Here is a 20,197-nt window from a genome sequence, read left to right as displayed (position 1 = left end):
CATTTGCCACACAGTAATAATAAATGCTGCGCAGCACAAGCCCTTCAGTTGTGCTTCAGTGTGCTCCTGCTCCAAAGCTGTTTCTCTATTTTATCCAAAACTTCTTTAAACTAAAAAGCACTTCAGCCCCCACAGGAAACACAAAGTAGATATGCTGATATATGCCTATACAGGGATAAATATATTACCACGATAAACTTTGAAATAAATTACCTGAATCTGAAGGGGAAAGAACATAGTATTAGGTTTACTGCTATTCCTTTTCAGATTGAGTTTCTAAGACCACATCTCAGAAACCATGCCTCAGACCATGTCTAACCTATGGGATCCAGCAGCACTTCCCAGCCTCCTAGTCTTAATGTATGCCTGCCACAATCTGACATGGAATCAGAGGCATAAGCCAGGTCCTTCTTCCTATACCACCAGAGAGGTGTAGAAGCTGTCTTCTAAGAATGCAGGCCAAGAGCAAGCTACTGGTGGGGTCCCCATTCTGGACACCCGAAGATTCAGGATGCCAGGCCATGCCAGAGGGCCTGCCTCACAGTACAAGTGCAAACTTAGGATCTTTAGGCACGAGCAAGCCCTATAATCTACTCCTGATGAATCTTGGCACAAGTCATCCTTGAGCTGCTCAGGCTGGGCTAGTTTTTGACACACCCAGAGAGAGAACTGGAAGCAGCCAAGGAAAGCCACATGAGCGGATATTTAGTGAGCTGAAGAAAGGGAAGTCAGACTGTAATTTTGTACTGCTCTTGGCAGCCAGATCCTCTCTTGAATCTTGTCCATAGTTTTTGAAATGTGTTTAATTTACCTTTGGTGCGAGAGGTGCTGGAATGTGGAGGGATGTTGGTTCTGCACCCTTGGACACCAGCACGCACACCAAGACAGACTGCAGAACAGATGGTCCTCCGGGCTCAGGAACCCAAATCTCACATTACTGGATGGTATTGCACCACTGTGAACCCTTCTATTGCTGCCGTGCTGCAGCAAGGTGAGCAGTTCATCTAGCTCTGTATTTTGTCCATAAATTATGGCCCTGACCACATCCTCAGTGGGTGAATGTAACAAAAATGGCACCCTGATTTACCTTTCTATCTTCCACTGAGCAGTGGTTCAGAGGCTTAGTGAGCTGTAGGTAGCCACTGGTCCAGCTAACCTCCACTATTTCTATTTTAGGTCTTGCAATGACTCTTAACAAGTTCCACGACCAATTCTGCACTTCTTGAAAGTGGACTTCATTTATTGATTATTGTTTTGCATATTTCTCCTGGAAAAGATGAAGAACAATTATTGCTAATGAAAAATGAGTACCCTTGGCACCAGATAGTCCTGACCACTCAGATTCCAGGTTTGAGGGTCTGATAAAAACCTCAGTGAAACTAATGGGAATCTTTCCAGAGTAGCTTTGCCTGAAGTCTAAAGGCACGGACATACTGCTCTCCTAGAATCCCACAGGCACATAACCCTATTCAGCCCTTTACTAATGAATGATTAGCAAAAAGGTCTACAAAATGTACTTATTTCACAATACTAAAGTTCTTCCAGTGCATTCCCAGATGCCCAATTCCCTCTATATTCCCAAAGCAGGAGCCAAACTCTTCAGCTTCTCTCTTTGACAATTTCCACTGTGTACAGAGGGATGCATGATTACAAAAATCTGTGGTGGCTTAAATGAATATGGAAGTAGGACAAAGATAAAATAACATGAAGTATTAATCATTAATTCAGGGAAAATATAGCACACTGTGATAAATGATGTCTCATCATGGATATGTTTAAGTCATTGCTGAAATATAATGCCTGGGGCATAGAGAGGCAAAATAAAGAGGGCTGAAGAAAGATCAGGACTGCAAGGCCATTTAACTCAATTAATATACTCCCATTATCACAGTTAGTAAAAGTAAAGAGCAGTTGTTTCTAAATATCACATTTTTATACTGCCTATTCCAATACTTGATATACTGCTCAAAACCATAGCCCCTGCAGGCATAGGATTACATCAACTTCTCAATTGCAATTTTCTCCTCCCAAAAAGCAGGTTTTGAAAATGGAAACTTGAAGCAAGCTCACTCAAAACCCTCACAAGCCAGGTAACAAACAAACCCACGGGGGTTTTTTTATGCCATGAATTTCAGAAAAAATCTCATCTCATTTTCTGGGTTTAATTATAGAAGTCAGAAAAACTGGAACTGAGGCTGTGTCAATGACCAAACTTATGAGTCAAATTAACAAGCGGTACTTTATTCACAACAGATGTAGCTCTACATGAATAAAAATGTACAGGAGGAATAAAAGAAAATACCTACAAGGAGATGATCAGAATGAGCTCTTTGCAAGGTTCAGGAAGGCAGAAAGCAAGTGCTGCAGTGATGTTTCTAGGTCCTGCATTTCCAGTGCTAACTACAGGTAGGAAACGAGGCACTCCTCCAGTGGAGCAGGTTTACTGGGAAGCTCTAGAAGGTTGATTTAACTTTTAGAGGGACAGACATTAAACTGCTGCTATTCTACAACCTCTGCAGGAATGAGTCAAACTAAGCTCAGATATGAGAAAGAATCAGACTCATGGGAAATGTGCCTTTAACTTTAAACTCTAGCTTCTCTCAACCTACCTGTCATCTTTCTCTGAATTCTCTTCCCTTTCATGGGCTAGTTATTAAGTGTTCCCTACACACTTGTTAGATCTGTTAAAAAACCTCAGAGAAAGAAACTTGGTAGCAATTCTTTCTTACATACCACATCAGTTTTAATTTACACTTTAATGTATGTTATTATCAGCTCAGGAATATCCAGAACTCTAAGTGAATTCACACCAACCTAGGAAAAGGGAAACATAGTTCACACACAGTGATTTTATTTGACTTCATTATTATAATCCTGACCACTGTAGTTATAAGGAATGCCTGGTACTGCATGTTTGGACGCACACTGCACACTGTGCTTTCTAATCCTAAGGACTGATATGAAAAAAGGATAAATTTGTAAATATTGCGGAAAGACACGCAAAAGTGTATGCCTTGTCCTCACTGACCCTGTATGGATGCAGAGCATCTCATTCTTATCCATGACTTTACTTGAAAGTCTGCACAGGAAAAGTGTTCAGAAAAACGTATACTGCAAAAGAAGGATGTTCTGGCACAAAGTTAAGGGGCTATGGGTGGCTCCCAGTGGGATACCGGCACTAATCCCAGTCTTGTTTCTCTGTTCAAACAGCAAAGGAATTGGCACACGCACCTCACCGAGGATTTTTATGGCATACTTTGCAGACATGCACAGCCAAAGAGGTCACGTTTTGAACTGTAAATTACTCACACACTTCACATTTTAAATAAACCTGTAGATTTATTGTACAACAGTACAGCATGTGCCTTTTTAACCAAAAGCTCAGCATCACACAACATCTTAATCTTCCATTTAAACATACACAGTCCTACAACACAGTTCAGCTAGGAAAGCTACATAATGACTAAATTTATTGAGAGTCCTGGCTATGCTGTTGTTAAGGATGTTTACCTACAGCAAGAACAGTGGCAGTGGTTCTGGTGTGGTAACATTTAATCATTTTAACCTGTTCTCAGCACAGTAATAGCAAGCAGGCATGTAGAGCAAAATGAAGAGATCATCTAAGGGACACCACATTTAATTGCAAATGCATGAAACAGTAGACCAGAGGATCTCACACACATAATACAAGTCCAGATTAGAAATCTGTTATGAGATCACTTTGATGTAATGTCTGCACTACCTATGCCACACAATCCACCACACAGACTGGACGTATGACAGGCATCGCGCCGTGCAGTAATATCATTTGGATTGAAATTCTTAGGTTTGGAAGGGGCAGAGCAGGGTGTTCTATACAAATATACACTTGCCTTATTACATTAGTTTACAGGTCAGAAACACTCCTGTAGCCATTTGCCCACCTGCCAGTAGTGTCTTGTTATAATTCGTTTTTATACTGTTTGCTTCAATTTTACCTGGTTCCGTCGAAAACAGCATCATTATTTCCAGACCCAGAGCGTGTTTTGTGCTATGTGTCTCAGCCTTTCAAACTGTCATAAACACCCGAGCTGGTGTCACTGGGCATCCTTTACTCACATTCTCATGCGCAGCTAGACACAAGTTGTTACCAAGACACGTACAGATAAGATTCTTCTTTTTCCACAGGGGTTCCTCATCACAATGGAGGTTTAAAGTTCATCACACAACTTACAGGAAATGAAGTTCCCCTGAAGTTTGGAATTAAATATCTCCTAACCAAATGAGACACAGGTTACATAGCAAACTCTTGATCAGAGAAAATTTATGCCTTTTATTGCTGTTCAATTTATCGATCTGTCTAAAACCATAAGCCAGTTAGTTTAAAGAATCAAGTGCTATCTTTATTGAAGAATTGCAGGTTCTCAAAAAACAGCATTTTCAGCAGATTTTTAAATACCCAAAGGAGGTAAATTTGGATCCTACTCCTGAACATGTGATTTTTCACTTACGGCAGGAGCATGATAATGCATTGTTGGTTGGTTCTGAACAGTACTGAACTCCTGCAGTGCCAATTAGAATAGTATACTAATCCAGACACAGACAGTGATACTAAAGAAACAGAGGAAGGAAATTTATACCGAACATCTGATCTTGAATTAAAATAGACCAGCAAAAGTACGCAAGCCTTCAAACAGATGAGATGCTTAGTGCTATCAAGTAGCACAGCAGCAGTGGTTTCAGAAGCATTATACCAAATTTGCACCCACTACAGTTCATGTGTATTCTCTGACTCCACAAATTTCATTCATCTTCGACAAAATACTCGAGTACACTAAAAGAAAAATGGGAAGAAGGATCTTTTGAAAATCAAGATTGCTTTTTCTATCATCTTCAAGTATTTTTGGAAAATTTCACCACACTCAAAAAATTTTCACTATCTGTCTTGCTTCTAGTTTTAGATAACCAGCAGAAGAAACAAAGTTGTTGACAAACTCATTCTTGGCTGGTGAGACTACATGCATGTCCTCAGTAGACTTCCACTTCATCGTCTAAACTGTAATGTTTTGGTAGCTTTCGCTGAACATATGAACTTTTGGGTGATTATCTAGACCCCACTGACGTGTAAAGACTGTTGAAAAGGTAGTGATCTAATTAAAACAGACATCACCTGAAACGATTTTTTTTTCTTGCTGTAAAACAAACACTAACAGCATATTAAAAAGATGCACAAGCTCTTCTTCTTCATCCATTCAGAATTTTTAATTTGGTTAATAAGTAACGAGAAATAATTAAAACCTGATCCTGAAATATCATTAATGGTTTAAGGAATAAAGCTCTGCTATTTCCTGCATTCATTCCATGACATATTTAATAAAAGAGCTTATGCAGATTCCTTCTGCTTACTAAAATGAAGTCAGCTTACGTTTCCTACATAGCTAAATAGCTCCAACACCAGAGACATACAAAATGTTATACTGAATTTTAAGCCTTGTAAAACATTATTACACCACCACACTGTAATTATAAATCTTTTCGATAGCATCCATTATACAACTCAGTAAAGAGCACTGTCTACTACTATGCACTGTCAAATATTTCTGGCATTATTGGGAATTGACTACAGCATATTTCTTTTTTAAAATCAAGAGTTAGTCTACATATTCTGAACTTGCAAATAATACACAACAGATTGTACTCCCATATAGGCCGCAGAGACATTCACTCATATTTTTTTTTAATTTGTGTATAAGAGTAACTTTTCTATGACAATATGAAAGAAAATCAATAACTTATTTATCTAGCTAGAAGGCTAGTAGTTATTTATAACAATATTAATCAAAAGATTACTGAAAAATTCAAAGTTAATTATCGTGAAGTGCACAAAATCTAGAATATAGGGACTTTCCACAGTACATTATGCTAAGTCAACATATAATAGATTAAAAGCTGTAAATCCAAAATCTTCATTTAAAAATTTAGTGTTTCTGACATCATCTTCCACCATTCCATCAACTCTTCTTTCTCCTCTTCTTTTCTTTCAGACAATGACTCCAGTTCAAAATCAATCTAAGAGAAACAATCAAAAACATCAGTAAGATTTGTAAAGAGAAATGTTGGCTTTTACAAGTCATGTATTGAAAGAAGTTGTGTAACATAGACATGGGGCTTAGGGAGGTAGCTTTCATTTTAGGCTAGGCTTATTCCAGTCTCAGGGCTGATTTAAATATGCACAATACTGGCATATGAGTACAATAAACTTATCTAAAACATGCATATAGGTGAGCAAAATTTCCAAAAGAAACCAGACATCTTTCTGGTCTTCGACTTGTCTAAACACTTAAAAAAATATGAGCCAATGAAATTAAAACTGAATAATAGCCAGCCACATAAGTCTTCTAGCATATAATAAAAAGTATCATCAGTGTATTGCTGTCTAACACCTACCAATGCAGACCCCCAGCATGTCAAAACAATAAATTTTATGCCATCAAGAAGATACAGGGAGCTTTTCTGACAAATGGCTCATTAGCGTAGATATGATGTGCTAGTGTAGTGTATCCTAGCATATGATACACACTAGAGAAATAAGCATTTATTTTAATTGTTAAGAGTGGAATCCACGGCTGTACAGAGGATGAATTAAAAATGCTTCTGAACTCTTAGATGCAGCCTAGGTCTTACTCACTATATATGTTAGTTATCTACACAAAGCAGAGCTCCATCACTACCTTTCTGCACAGATCTGAACTCTGGTTTTAATCTGTGCAGGTAGTCACTTGACAATTTAGACTAAAAATATCAAGTCTCAACAAAAACCTCAACACCTCTTACACTTTTCATGTCGCACTGCTTAATGATATTTTGCAATCTTCTGATTGGATATTCATATATTAACCAATAAAAAAAAATGTAGATATCTCAATGTTACCTCTCTCTGTGTCTTTTCATTTTAAATAAGAGCTACAGGAGATGAAATGAGTTTACAATGAGATTACCCTCAGTGGCTTGTGCAGCAAGTACTAGAAGAGTAGCTTTCCAGCCTGTCTTCTAAATTAGCATATTCTGAAATATTCTGAAAAATCGGCTCCTGCTTACATGCACACCATGAAGCAAAAAAAAGGGACTTTTTTATATATAATAGATGATAAACCAACATACAGATGAGCACTTACCACCACCGCAGGGCTAAAGGGCACAGCCACTTTTTTAGTTATTGCAAGATAGCCTGGTGCTGAGGCTGTAAGTTTGTAATTTCCAGGCACAAGCAACCTCCAGTAATCACCATCCTTGGCTGTAGAGAAGAATAAAAAAACCCCAAATAAATACGTGTAAAACTAATTATGCAGCTAAGGAGAAGGGACTGCATAACTTATTAACATCTTTTGTATTTGTATCAGCTCTTTCCTTCTGCCTATCTGAAAGGATTGTTCTGTAAGGGCTGTATAAATATATCATTACAGATTTTCTTCTTTTTAGGTAACCAAAACACAAGTTTAAACTCTGAAGTTGTGCTGCAGCTTCCACAAAACTTTTTGCCTGCTGAGGCTGGAAGACCTCCAGCACAATAAAGAAAAGGACAATCTGGGACATTATTCTGTTTTAGAAGCATGTCCTGGCCAACATATAGCTCCTGTTAAGTGTCTGAGTTTCAGTTTGCAATGCCATGTGGATTTTTAATGTCCCTCAGTATTCTGAAAATCCAAATTTAAAAAAAAATTATTCTCATCAATAAATAGGACTGCCGTTCTCAATTTATCTTGCCGAAAAAGCTATAAAGGATCTTTTCCTGGAATATTCCACATCTGCCAGCCCTGAAGCATCATGATCTACATGTTTCAGTATCCAGGCAATGTCTAGGGCATTTTTTTTTTCCATTTAGCTAAAAAAAAGAAATGAAAGTTTGATTGACTCCGGTCAAAGAAAGGCTGTTACTGTACTGAGCATTACTGCTGACCATCTTTTTCACACACAGAATAAAAAAGCATCATTCTCTTATCTAAAAATGACCATCTCTTGTTTTCACAAAGAATCAGATCCTCCCTGTACCAGCAGTGGGCAACCATCTAACTTGTCACAAGCTAATACTCTGAACTTCTCTATCTCCACGCAGAATTTCAGAAAACATTGCAAGGTTACTCTGAAGGTCAGTTAGCAGTGCCATTTAAAGCACTTGGCCATGGAACTGCCAGTTCCTTCAATGCTTTTTTAGCACATGTGCAGCTACACAGCACACAGAGGGAAATATTACTGCAATTCACATGGTCAAAAAATGTCAGTAGTCTGTCCAGTTGTTCCCAGACTTTACTCTTCATAAAACAGAAAGGAAAAAATACTGGTGCAGTGCTATGATAATGATCTATTCTAATGCCTGGCACTGGAACAAAGCTGAACTTTAACTCATGAACAAAGGAGCAGGGGGAAAAAAAAAAAAAAGCCAAAAAATATTTATCCTTCTTTTTGAATGTGCTAAAATTCAAGTATTTGTTTTCCTCACTGTTTTGAGCATACATGAGTTCCAGGCTTATACACACACAACTATGTGAAAGGCTTCATGGTTAGATGCTTTTTTGTACCGTAGAAGCAATACCTGCAGTATCATACGCTTCACTCCCTCATACCTCTAAGTATCTCTTTGCACAGCTTATCCCCTTCCTATTATTCCTGAAAATTTATTTCCAGCCTTTATACTTTTCGGGTTCTGCAGTGAAAGAAGGTGGCTAATGTTATCATAGACTGTTCTCCTGCTTGGCAGAAATGCTGCTCTCTTTGCAGATGATGTGAGAAAAAAACACAAATCAAAGTCAACTGAAGGGTCTACCATTCCTTTATCATAGTATTTTGCATCTCTAACAGTGTAGTGAGACATATCACTGAGAAAATGACTGTAATGTTCCATCATACATAAAGCACTGGTATATTAGTATTGTTTTTCTAATCACTGTCCTCTAAAAACAAACAAAAAAATACCATTCAGCATAATTTTCTATAAACACCAGCACGATACTTTCCTCTTTTAGAACCACCCTTCTAAAATAAAAGTCACATAATTGTAAACAGTTGAGAGAATTTATCTTCACAGGAGAAAGCTATGTAAACTGAAAGTGTGTCAAGAATTTACATACCAAAAGGTATGATTGCATCATAAGTAATGTAACAGGTCTGGATGTTATTTTAGCCTTAAGATTCAAGACAGCACTGCTGACAGGACTTGCGATCCTGGCAGCATTGTGAAACACTACTTGCACCACAAATCAAAATACAAACCAAGCAAAAATAACCAAGAGCCACCAGAACCAATTCACAGCAGAGATCCATGGAGTCCCAACAACCAAGATCCAGCTACTTCGAGAGCAAAATGCAAGAGAAAAATGCATTAAATCCTTCAGGCAACAAACTTCTTGAGGAACAACGTTTTCCCAGCTTCAAAATTTTACTCCCTTCAAGCTTCAGCTAATAAGATCTGAAATGGCTCCAGGTCACCAAGCAGAGAGTGTTAAGTTCCAGCATTTCTTGTTTTCTTGATGTGCAATGCTCACCTGATGTAATGTCATGGCTTATGCCCTCCACAGAAATTGTAGCATTGGCTATTGGATTGCCCTGAAGATCTTTAACAAACCCCTTCACTCCCCGATGAATCTAAAATAAATAAATAAAGTCAGCAACACACAAGAAACCACTGGAAAATTCTTAAGAAAATATGGCATTTTCGTCAATGAAATATCTATTGATATATCTATTGATACACATTATGGATCTCACAGTCTACAGGCCGACAACTATCAAGGATAATTACTAAACATCATAATGGAAAAATAGTGAAGGAGAAAAATAATTCAGCTGGTAGTTATATTAATTTCTCTGCAATGCACGCATTTCTCAGAAATACTTAGCAAATCATAACACATGTGGACACCGACTTGAAAGTCTTTGTCACTGGTAATTAATGAATGTACTGAAAAGCTTTGAAAGAGCCTAAAACAAACAAATAAACAAACAATCTGCAACTTCTTTTTAAGTTTCATCATCTGTAAGAATTTAGGGCTGATAATGGACACAGCTGCTCAGAAATGAACCATTAGCAAGGTTAATTGTGGGCACTTGGACTTTGATGGGCAATCCCTGTCTGAGATGCTTGAGCTCTCTATTGTGCACCCAGAACATCTACGTCTTTGAGCAATAGTCCCCTTATACCTTGTGAGAGAAACGGGATGGTGGGTCACATCGTAGTTCCTTCTTGCCTCTTAGGCAACATCCTCCAGGCAACAGCACCCTCAATACTTAATCTGTCTGTTCCCAGTATATATGAAATTAAAGCACTGATCTGACTGCGCTGACCAGTCCTGCTGGTATTTCTTAAGCATTGTCTGAAAGCAGACTGAGCTCCTCAGAGGCAAGAAACTGAGGATCAACTACTTTTTCCACAGCCTGAGATAGGGAGCTCTCAGTGCTGGGGAGAACGGGGCATTTTGAACCTGTGCAGAGATTCATCTCATGAGGAACCTGGAAATTAAACAGGGAAGTGCTGTGTAGTTCAGGCTTCTCTCTGATTCTGTGATATTTGAAAAGACCTGTGGATTACAAATTTTATTTTCAGATTTTGATGTTCCCTTTTAAGAACCTGTATGGTGTATTCAGCTGCTATAATTTGGTTCACCAGATTCTTCTAATTTCACCGTGGGAGAAGCCTAACACAGAGCATCTTAGAAAAGCAGAAAGTACATATTTGTAGTGTCCTCAGCAATCACAGGGGAGCTGGAACATAGAGCTGGACCTCCCATCCTGTATGAGGATAAAAGCTAATGCCAGATAGACCATCTGAACTTCAAGGATAAAGGCAGCAGCTCAGTAGGAGCAAAGGAAGTTGGCAAAATAATCTCTCATACATTAGTAATTTTGAAAATGCAGTGACACCGTGGTTTTTCATGAGTCAGAGAACCTATGTGCAAAGGAGCTGAACAATTTGAGATGGATCCCATAATAAATGAGAAAAAATTTGCAGGACAGGTAGAGCTTTTTTCCTCAGCCCACATGCAACTTACTAACAGAATGGTATAACTCAAATATTTCAAATATTCAAATATTTCAGATTTCTAGCTAACTAAAGCATTTCTGCACAAATAAGTTCTTAAATAAATGAATGTATTAATTGACCAGCTTTGCTAACAAACTACGTTTCTGATTTAGCAATTCCAGGTGTGCAGCCATTAATAATATCAAATATATTTCTGATCCTTAACTAGGATATCCAGGTTTCGGAAATTCAATACCCCCACACTGCTTGGAACCATCATTTCAGTGCAGTCTGTTACATTTGCATGAAATGATTGGAGAAAAAAATAGATCTCATAGATCTATTTCAGGAATCTTAACATCTAACAACCTATTAGCACAAGATTATCTAAACCCATGACTAAACTTTACCCTTCTAACCAGATTTTGTGTAATTTTTAATGGAATCATCACACAGACAGCTCTACATTGAATATCACCAGCCCACGCAATCAGAGAGCAGTGGAGTATCTACAAAATCAGCATTAAAGATGTCCGCTGATTTGACGCTGAGCTGCCAGGCAGATACAGCCTGATCCAGCCGTCTCAGCCCCTGTACAACCAGAGGGATGCATCCCATACCTATACACACACTTCCATATCTGCAGAGGGCAATTCTTCTCTCTTAGTACACATATCAGTGGCGGGGGAATGAATTATACACTCTGGTGATGTGTATTTCTTTTCATTGATGAAGTCAACACAAATAATTTACATTAAAAGTCTGCAACAGCTTAAGTAAGGTGAGATGAATTCCATACTATAATATCTTTCTTTTTCCCTCCTCTTTTACATACATAGAAAAAAAATCACACAGGATTTACCACCTTAGAGATGTATAAGAATTACGGAGTTGGATTTATATGAACTTCTGAATTAACGTCCACATAGTACAAAGTCAATAAGTTTTATGTACAATTAGTAGAGTTTTGCCATCCTCTTTTTTGTTACCTGCTCAATGTAGTTGATAAGGGAGTTCTTATTGTCCTCCCAGTAGCCCTTCAGAGTTTCTTCAGGTGGGAATTTTTCACAGCTAAGCTCCACTGTGATTTCAAAGCAGTTGCTGCTGAGATAATTGAAATCCTGCATTCCTGCAATGCCAGAAAAGAGAATTAGTGATGCATTTTGCATTGTTCTGAAGTAAATCAAGGGAGACACATGAGATGCTGAGGCTAGTAAGAAAAGAATAGTTGTAAATACAGTTGGTGCAGTTCCATGTACTCAGCTTAGTTTGGAATTCAGAAACTTCAAGTCAGAGAAACCAAAAAGACAATTAATTCCCAATAATATTTTCTTTCCAGGCAAAGTTTGAAAAAGACTTAACACCTGGACTCTGTACTCCTACCGGACACATTTTTGGACAGCTGACATGTAAATTATTTATTTTCTCTTTAGGAACGGAAAATTATTTCTGATTATGGCTAAAATATTTCCATATCAAAGTAAAAGGTGATCACTTTGTAAGCCAGGAAGAATGACAATTATAAAGCAAATGAAATATGATAAAGTGACTTTGAAGAAGAGGTTTATAAAGATGGGTCAAAAAAATTTGGGGCTTTTTTTTTTTTCTGAAAATACAGGGTTTCAACTTAGTAACATTTTACATGAAAAGCATCTGTTTGCAAAGGAATATTCTTTGTCAAGCTTTTCTGCATAAATTCCAAATATTTTCCACAGAAAAAAAATGCAAAAGCAAACTTCTTATAAACTTTATTTACATGGAAACTTTTCCATGGATAGGGGTATTTCCCACCCCCCTCAATGCCTCTGCAAAATCAATACTGGATAGCCTTCTATAGAGAAGAGAAAGATCATTTAGTCACAGGAATTTAAATAAATATATATCGTAGCATCGTCACTAAGAATAAAAACTTGATGGGAAAGACACACTTTTACATTGCTGAGCCCCTCCTTTTACTACATGGAAATACTGACTATTTTCTCAAATCAGTCAACCAATAACGAAAGTAGTTTCCAGTTTTGTAACTTAATCAGCCAGCTGTAGAGGGACTGTCGCTGTTCCCAGGAGGGTTATAAATATATTCTTTGGAGAAGCTGATGTGGAATTAGCTCTTGCCTTCCCAGTCCATCTAGGTAGCAGAGTCAATGGATTCTCAAACAGAGGACTGAAGAGAAAAAGGCTACCAAACAATGTGAGCATCCCCATGGAGGTCACTGAGGGATTTAAAAGTGCCTCAAACACAGCTAATTCATTCAGCCCTATGTTCCCCCATGTAAGCTACATAGTAAACCTAATGCAGTCTCCTTACCAAAGCACCAGTGGTGTTCACCAGTTCAGAAACGTCCAGAGAGCTTACGTCATATCCAAAAGAGAACCTCGAGGACAACACACAGATTGAGTCAGATGGGATTCTGCCAGCACATTGGGGTAAAGAGTCTATTTTCTGCCAACCAGGCAACAAGACTCCTAGATACTGATAGGAATAGAGACTTTTCACACTCCTAAAAGAACCTTTTTATTTCTAAACCTTTTTTAGGTGTCTGAAAAATGAGGACACAGAAGGCAAAGGTGCTCCTGGGAGGCATGGCTCTGATGTCCCGCCAGGCAGAATGCAAGATGGTCCATTCAGCAGTATACAGCAAAAGAGCAGTGGAGTCATGAGTAAAATACTGACAGCAGTGCTGACTGCCAGGCATCTTTTCCAGGCACTAGATAGGGTTGTTATTCTTGATTTTTGCCTTTCTTCTACAAGAAAGAAAGAATCCATAAGAGGAGAACTGGGAGACGAAGGACATGATGTAATTCTACTGCGGTGCCAACAACTCATGACCATTTCTGCTCCAATTCTCAGGAAATTTCTCCCTCCCCCTCACCTCCCAAAGCAAGGTGATACTCAGGGATGTCCTAGTTTCTCAAGAATGGAATAAAGAAGCAATATATTTTCCTGTTTTGTGCAAAATGTCCATATCCTACAGTTCGTTTCCCAGCTCCTAGGCTGGTCTACAGTTCATACTTGTTGCTCCTGCAAAAATTCAGCTTGCATCACTGAGCTGCCGGTGATGATCTGAATCTCTGGGATGGAGAATAGGGTGAAGATAGCCTAGATCTAAACTGTGGCCTACAACGTCTATAATCTGGAGGGCATCGAGCTGGCTACATATGATTTGCACTCTTTACCTGCCTGTTCAGTATGGCAATTAGGTGCAATATCCAAGAAATCAATACAATCCAAAAAGATGTATTCAATACTGCAAGAACTTTGCTGCCACTGGTCAAGCTCTCTAACTGCCCTATTCCTTCTTGTTATGCCCATGGCATACATCACATGGATGCACATCACCACACTCCCAAAGCCTCTCATTTTAACAAAAAATAGCACAAAACTAACTTTCTTTAACAGGGATAACTCTCTGAAGATCAGAAAGGCTTAGCAGACCTCAGATATAACTGAGATTCAGCAATGAATGCCCTTCATTGCTGACCATGAGTAGGACTTTTCTTTGAAACTGAGCAACACAAAAACTCTTCTGTTGCACTGCCCCACTGTCCTGAAGGACTACAGTGTCTTTATGTTAATACTTACATAAATAAGCTTAGAATATGGGACAAAATTAATTTCTTCAGCTTTTAAAAAAGGAACTCCAACCTTCACAAAGAAAATAGAGAGCAGGGTGTGATCCTGGCATCAGAATTACCTAGCCACTAAGCTAGTTCAGCTTCTACACATATAAAGACAGTAACTTTCAGTAGGACAGGATGAACCTGAGCCTTGCCTGTAACGAGGAGAACCCATGCCTCCTACATGTATTGTATAAAATACTAAAAAAAATGCCTGAAGTTGCTTCCAAAACTGGTAACATGAAAGATAATTCAAGCTTGGAATTGAGTGCCAAGAGTGATTTGAGAGTATCTGAAAATAAAAAGACACTTAAACAATAGACCTACAGTACAGTAATGTAAGCTGCTTTGAAATGCTATTTTTGTAATGACACAAATCTAATTAGACTCAGGTGACTCTGCAGTGACAGAACAAGCAGAACAAGCATGTGGCTAGCTAGCAATTCGTTACTATCTGTTCTTCTCATTTATACTTCCACACAAAAATAACATTAAAGAACAACTACTGGTGTCGAAAAGTTACGCACTCGACAGCTAAGGAAATACCAAAATTAAAGCTGTCTGTGCAAATTTAATTTGACTTTCTTGTGCATAAGGGAAATCATTAATTACATGCTGACAGGGAGAAGACAGTGTTAAAAATATCGAAGATTTTATATACAGGCTTGTTTTTCCCTAGGATCTGGTAGCTAAAACTGAACACTGAAGAATGACTCCTTTGCCTTTGCTTGCTGCTCTCTGAAAAACATACAAGTATCAACTAATTGCAGATGACAATGAATACAAAACAGTGTAACAAGCACTATGGTCTGAGATTTAGCACAAAGATGCTGTTGAGGGAGTTATTTTCTATTTGTTCCTGCTCCACAGAAGAAAGTAAATACTAAGCAGGTCATGGAGAGAAAAACCTCACAGCAAAGTGTATTAAGTGACAGAAGCAAATGTTAAATATTCCTGTACATCATCTGCGCTCTCCACCCCAAAACCTGCATGGAGAACTGCCACCCTGCCTGAGGCCGATAAGGAAATCCTGAAGTTTTACAAGAGGGCAAGGACAGAACATGAATGCAATGGAGGGTTCATCCTTACTTCCAGCTTGAGACAACAGCTTCTACCAGACTTATCTGCCACCAGATGTTCAGCCTTCCTATCGAAAGAACTTCGGTATTCAGAAAAACATATGCAAAAGCAACCCATACTCACATGAGAGGGCCACCTATATATTATCCCACATACCAAGGAACCAATGAAAACTGCTACTGGCCCACCATGCAGCATGGTGTTTTACAAAAGGTAGAGGTTCCTGGAGATAAATTATATGGGCAAGGGAACTGATGCAGCACAACTGTAACGAGCTCTATAGGGCAACAGCAACTTTGGTAATTTATTAGAAAGAAAAAAACAGCCCTTCCTAGGTCAGAGCTCTTGGTCTGATGAGGTACTGTCAAAGGCAGCATCTAGGAGACCACAGCCTTACTTAGCTCAGCAGTCGTCCACTCCTTTTTCCTTCCCCCACCACTGGCTCTGCTAAACCCATGCACTACTTTCTACACCAAAAACAGCTCCAGTACCCACTCTCACATATTTCTCTATTCCCAGTCACATTGTTCCAGTTTTCCTCCTTCTCTATAAGCTTGTGGCAAGTCCTCTTTTATTTTGCCGCCATTCAGCCCAGGGAGCTCACCCTGCAGATGCCCACAGGACATTGAGCTATTCTCACATCCCCTCACAGGACCCAGAACAGCCCACAGCAACCCAAAGGTGCAAAGGCAGAGAAGCACCACCTTAGTTCCGAACTGGAGTGGATACCATGGAGACAAGGCCTTTGGGGAGTTTCTTTTGACAAATTCTGATCTCTGGTAAGGATATACAATGAAATACTTTTCCTAAAGTAATACACAGGGCTTTTCAATGGCTTATACCACTGCTAACTTTGAGGGCATTATCATATGGACAGCAAAGGTCACAGAGACAACATATAACTTATGTGCCACATTTCAGTTTCCAGACAGAGCTTTTTGGACTAAAGCTTCCTAGAAAATTTTCACTTGAACTAAGCAACGTTTAGTTCTTTTTCTTAGCACTAGGCAGGGAAACAACAGAACTGGCTTTGCTAAAATATTTTGGGGTTTGTTTTTGTTTGTTTGTTTTGTTTTAAAGTCAGCCTGTGGCAAACATTACCATGGCAGTTTCATTCAAAAGGCACAGCTTGCCAGCTGATTTCTACACTTGAAAAAACAAACAAACACAACAAACAAACAAACAAAAACCCCCAAACAAACAACAGAGTCATGCTGTATGGTCCAAAGTTTATTGTCATCTCTCTATTTTTTATGAGCTGCACCATATTAGGATCATAGACCCTGGTTAGAACCAGGATTCCTGCCTACTAACTTCTGTACAAATACATGAGAAAAAGAAAGGGCTCACTTGGGGAATTTGCAGTCTAACTTAAAATAGGATCCAAAAGGAGCAAATAATTCAAACTTTCCAACAAGTTTTTCCAATGGAAAAATGTGCTTTTGGCATGTGCAGTTTAGTTAGAATCAAAGCATTTCATCAAAACAATGGAAAGACTGTTTTTTATAGCATTTTCCTAAGGAAAAAGAAGCTTAAGTTAAATACATCCATGTTTTTATATTTAATCCTTAATATTTCATTAAGATAATTTTTGGACTGAATTGAAACAAAACTCAACTATTAAACCTTTCAATATTTTGTTTATTTTTTTTTTCAAATTATGCAAACTCGGTTTTGTCTAGGGTGTTTTAATGGTTCCAATTTGAAGTCTGTGAAAAGCTTCACACAAAGGGAAATTTTTGTTTTACAGTCATATTCAGAAATGTCAGCATTTTACCTTACACCCAGTCCCCAGTATGCGTGGTACCACAGCAGAGGACACTTGCTGCCCCTATGACGACTGGGGATAACAGCTCTAGGAATAAGCAGGTAGGCGACCGCTGGCTTTGTACGCACTACCAGTCATTGTTCTGCTTCTAATTTCTTCACATCAGCTTAATTATTTTTCTCTTCTGGTACCCCCTTTACTGTAACAGGAGCAGAGCTGCCACCTAAGCTGCACCAATGCTTTGAGAGACTCCTACTCATTCCAGGCAAAAATTTAAAATTCATTCAGAGACTGTAATTGAGTATTAAGAGGAAAGCAAACAATAAAACTGGTACATGTGTTCAAAGTTATCTGATCCAAATCAACAACGCCAATGAGCAGGCAAATCACACAAGCTGAGTTTCTAGCTCAGAAATCACCAGCTCAGTTTTTCAAGTTTTGTCCAAGTTTAGGAGACACAGAAGACATACAGAAGATTTAGATATCCCAGCATCTGCTTTGCCTCAACATACAAAGAAAATAACATAAAAATTCTTGTAAAAAGGAATTAAATGTCTCATTTCAGGCTACTCTTCAAGACTTCTACTGGAAAATTAGTGTTGAAGTGGCCATTGAAGCTCTGCTGTTTGTCTTAGCACAGAAGGTTCTACCAAAGCCCAGGGGAACACTACCTGGGCAGGAATCAGCCTCTAATAAAGCCAGGAAGCATGGAGACACAAGTATCTTCACAGCTGGATTTTTTTCCTGTGGAAATCAAAGGCCAAACTCCCATTGGCAATAACATTGCAAAAATCAGGCCTTTCCACTTTTTTCAAGGTTGGATGCTTTCATTATTGAGGTTAAAATGAACAGTCAGTAGCCTGCTCTCTCTTATCGGGGTTTGTTAAGAGAATTTTTACTCTTTTCTTTCTTTTAAAAAAACAAAACAAACAAAAAAACCCCATACCTTAAGCTCACCCACTGTAGGACTATTCAACTTGCAATGACCTGAGCCCTGACTAAAGAAACACTGTAGAAAAATGAATAAAAGAGGAATGTTTTAACACGGGTTACAATGAGCTTTAAGGGATTTTATAGATATACTGTGGTGAATCATCAGCTTTTGATTCAGCCTTAACCAGACCAAAAGTTGTGGATAAGCTGGTGGTATTCCAGACTATAATTAAACCAGTGAAAAATGAAGCTTGAAATAAGCACCAGTGACACTGAATCCCCACGCAGTGGGTCTCACCTCCTGGGACACTGTACCAGGCACCACCATTAGTTGTTCCATCCACAAAGCTGCTGTCATCATCATTTTTGCGACACGGTGGTCTGTTTGGATCAGACATAGCGGGATTAAAGGAAGAATAACTGCGAGCCAGGCTTTGAAAAATTGCATCATCGGGGCAGGAGCTGTATTCATGAGTACTGCCTAGGGAGGAAAAAAAGTCCAGAAACAAGGATTATTAAAAGGGCAGTCATACTGACTGAGCTCACAGCCTAGATTACCAGCACTGCACAGCAGGACTGTGCCTGGAAACTCTCTGTATGCAGGTATGTGTCCTACAGCATCACAAACTAACACAGCACTACCTTAACAACTAGCATTTCCCCAATAGTTCATCAATTGCCTGTATCAGGTTGCCCCATTGTTAAGGTGACTATTAATAATAGCCTTAATATTTCTCAAAATATTAATTTCAAAGCGCATCACAAAGACCAAGGTATTCTAGGCTTTAGATATTTTCTTAGAAGAAGACACAGTACATAGAAAAAGGTCTCTCCCTAAAGGAGTTTACAGTCTGATATTAAAAGGATTTGCAATTAAACTGTGAGAAAGCAGTCACAACATCATTTCATGACCATTTCAGTCATGTGCATATTCCCTAGCGGAAGAAAAAACAAATATTGCTGTGCACTAAATGATAACATCTCTGCAACAATGTGATCCTTTTTATTTGGGACCAATACTGAGAAAGAGGAAAAAATGATAGTTGTTTTTATTAGCACACTACTGCCTTCAGAAATTCATTTTTTAAAGGTTCAAGCAGAGAAAACTCAGATCGCACAGGCAGCCTAGACACACTTCTTTTGCTTCAGTTAACAGGGTACAAACAGCCTCAGCTAATTTAAACGCTAAGTTGCCTTGATTAAAGTATCTGAGGGACCATGATTCTCTCAGGTATTACATCGTGTATGTGATGAAGCTCTACTGAAACAAGCTATCTACATACAGTGGCTAGTTTTAAATGTGATTAATATGCTAAAAAAGTCATTTCAATGCAATGGCATGATGTTTACAAGGTGGATCTTAGGTAGCAGGGAAATAAGTATAGAATGTGATTTATATCTCCTACTATTTCATGTTAACTCATACTACATACCACTCCGAGTCTCATCATAAGGATAGTTTGCAACAAGGTCTCCTCCATGAAGGTTGGCAGAGAGCACAAAGGGAATATCCATAATCCAGTGAATGACACCTTTCGTTTCAGGAGCAAGCTACAACAAAATAGCAATACCAGCAGTTACCAACTGATAATTCAATGTAGAAACTTATTTAATTATATATATTTGCCTTAATTGTTATCACATCTATTGTGCAAGCCAGTTAAATGAACAGCAATTTTATTTTGGCTTCAGAGAGAACTGCATCAGTTCTTTATATCAGAATCCGTCTGAGAAGATTCATGTAAGACTAAAACTGGTGTAAATTCAGAATGAGACCACAGAATGAGAGCACAGATAAAGTAATC

General features: G+C 38.6%; 1 protein-coding gene across 1 annotated transcript in view; it reads right to left on the bottom strand.

Moving 5' to 3' along the window:
- Positions 1-3,343: 3,343 nt before the first annotated feature.
- CPE (carboxypeptidase E) overlaps positions 3,344-20,197 on the bottom strand; it is a 59,483-nt gene continuing 42,629 nt past the window's right edge. The window contains exons 4-9 of the mRNA XM_065633558.1: positions 19,826-19,943; positions 18,691-18,873; positions 11,983-12,122; positions 9,519-9,618; positions 7,155-7,273; positions 3,344-6,048 (exon numbers count right to left, since the gene is read on the bottom strand). Coding sequence (XP_065489630.1) covers positions 5,950-6,048; positions 7,155-7,273; positions 9,519-9,618; positions 11,983-12,122; positions 18,691-18,873; positions 19,826-19,943 — 759 coding nt within the window. The 3' untranslated portion in view covers positions 3,344-5,949. The remainder of the gene's footprint in view (positions 6,049-7,154; positions 7,274-9,518; positions 9,619-11,982; positions 12,123-18,690; positions 18,874-19,825; positions 19,944-20,197) is intronic.

Source organism: Caloenas nicobarica, chromosome 4 (genome assembly GCF_036013445.1).
Source record: "Caloenas nicobarica isolate bCalNic1 chromosome 4, bCalNic1.hap1, whole genome shotgun sequence".
Taxonomy (NCBI): domain Eukaryota; kingdom Metazoa; phylum Chordata; class Aves; order Columbiformes; family Columbidae; genus Caloenas; species Caloenas nicobarica.
Note: the sequence above shows the minus strand (reverse complement) of the source record. Positions and strands in the feature narration are given on the sequence as shown.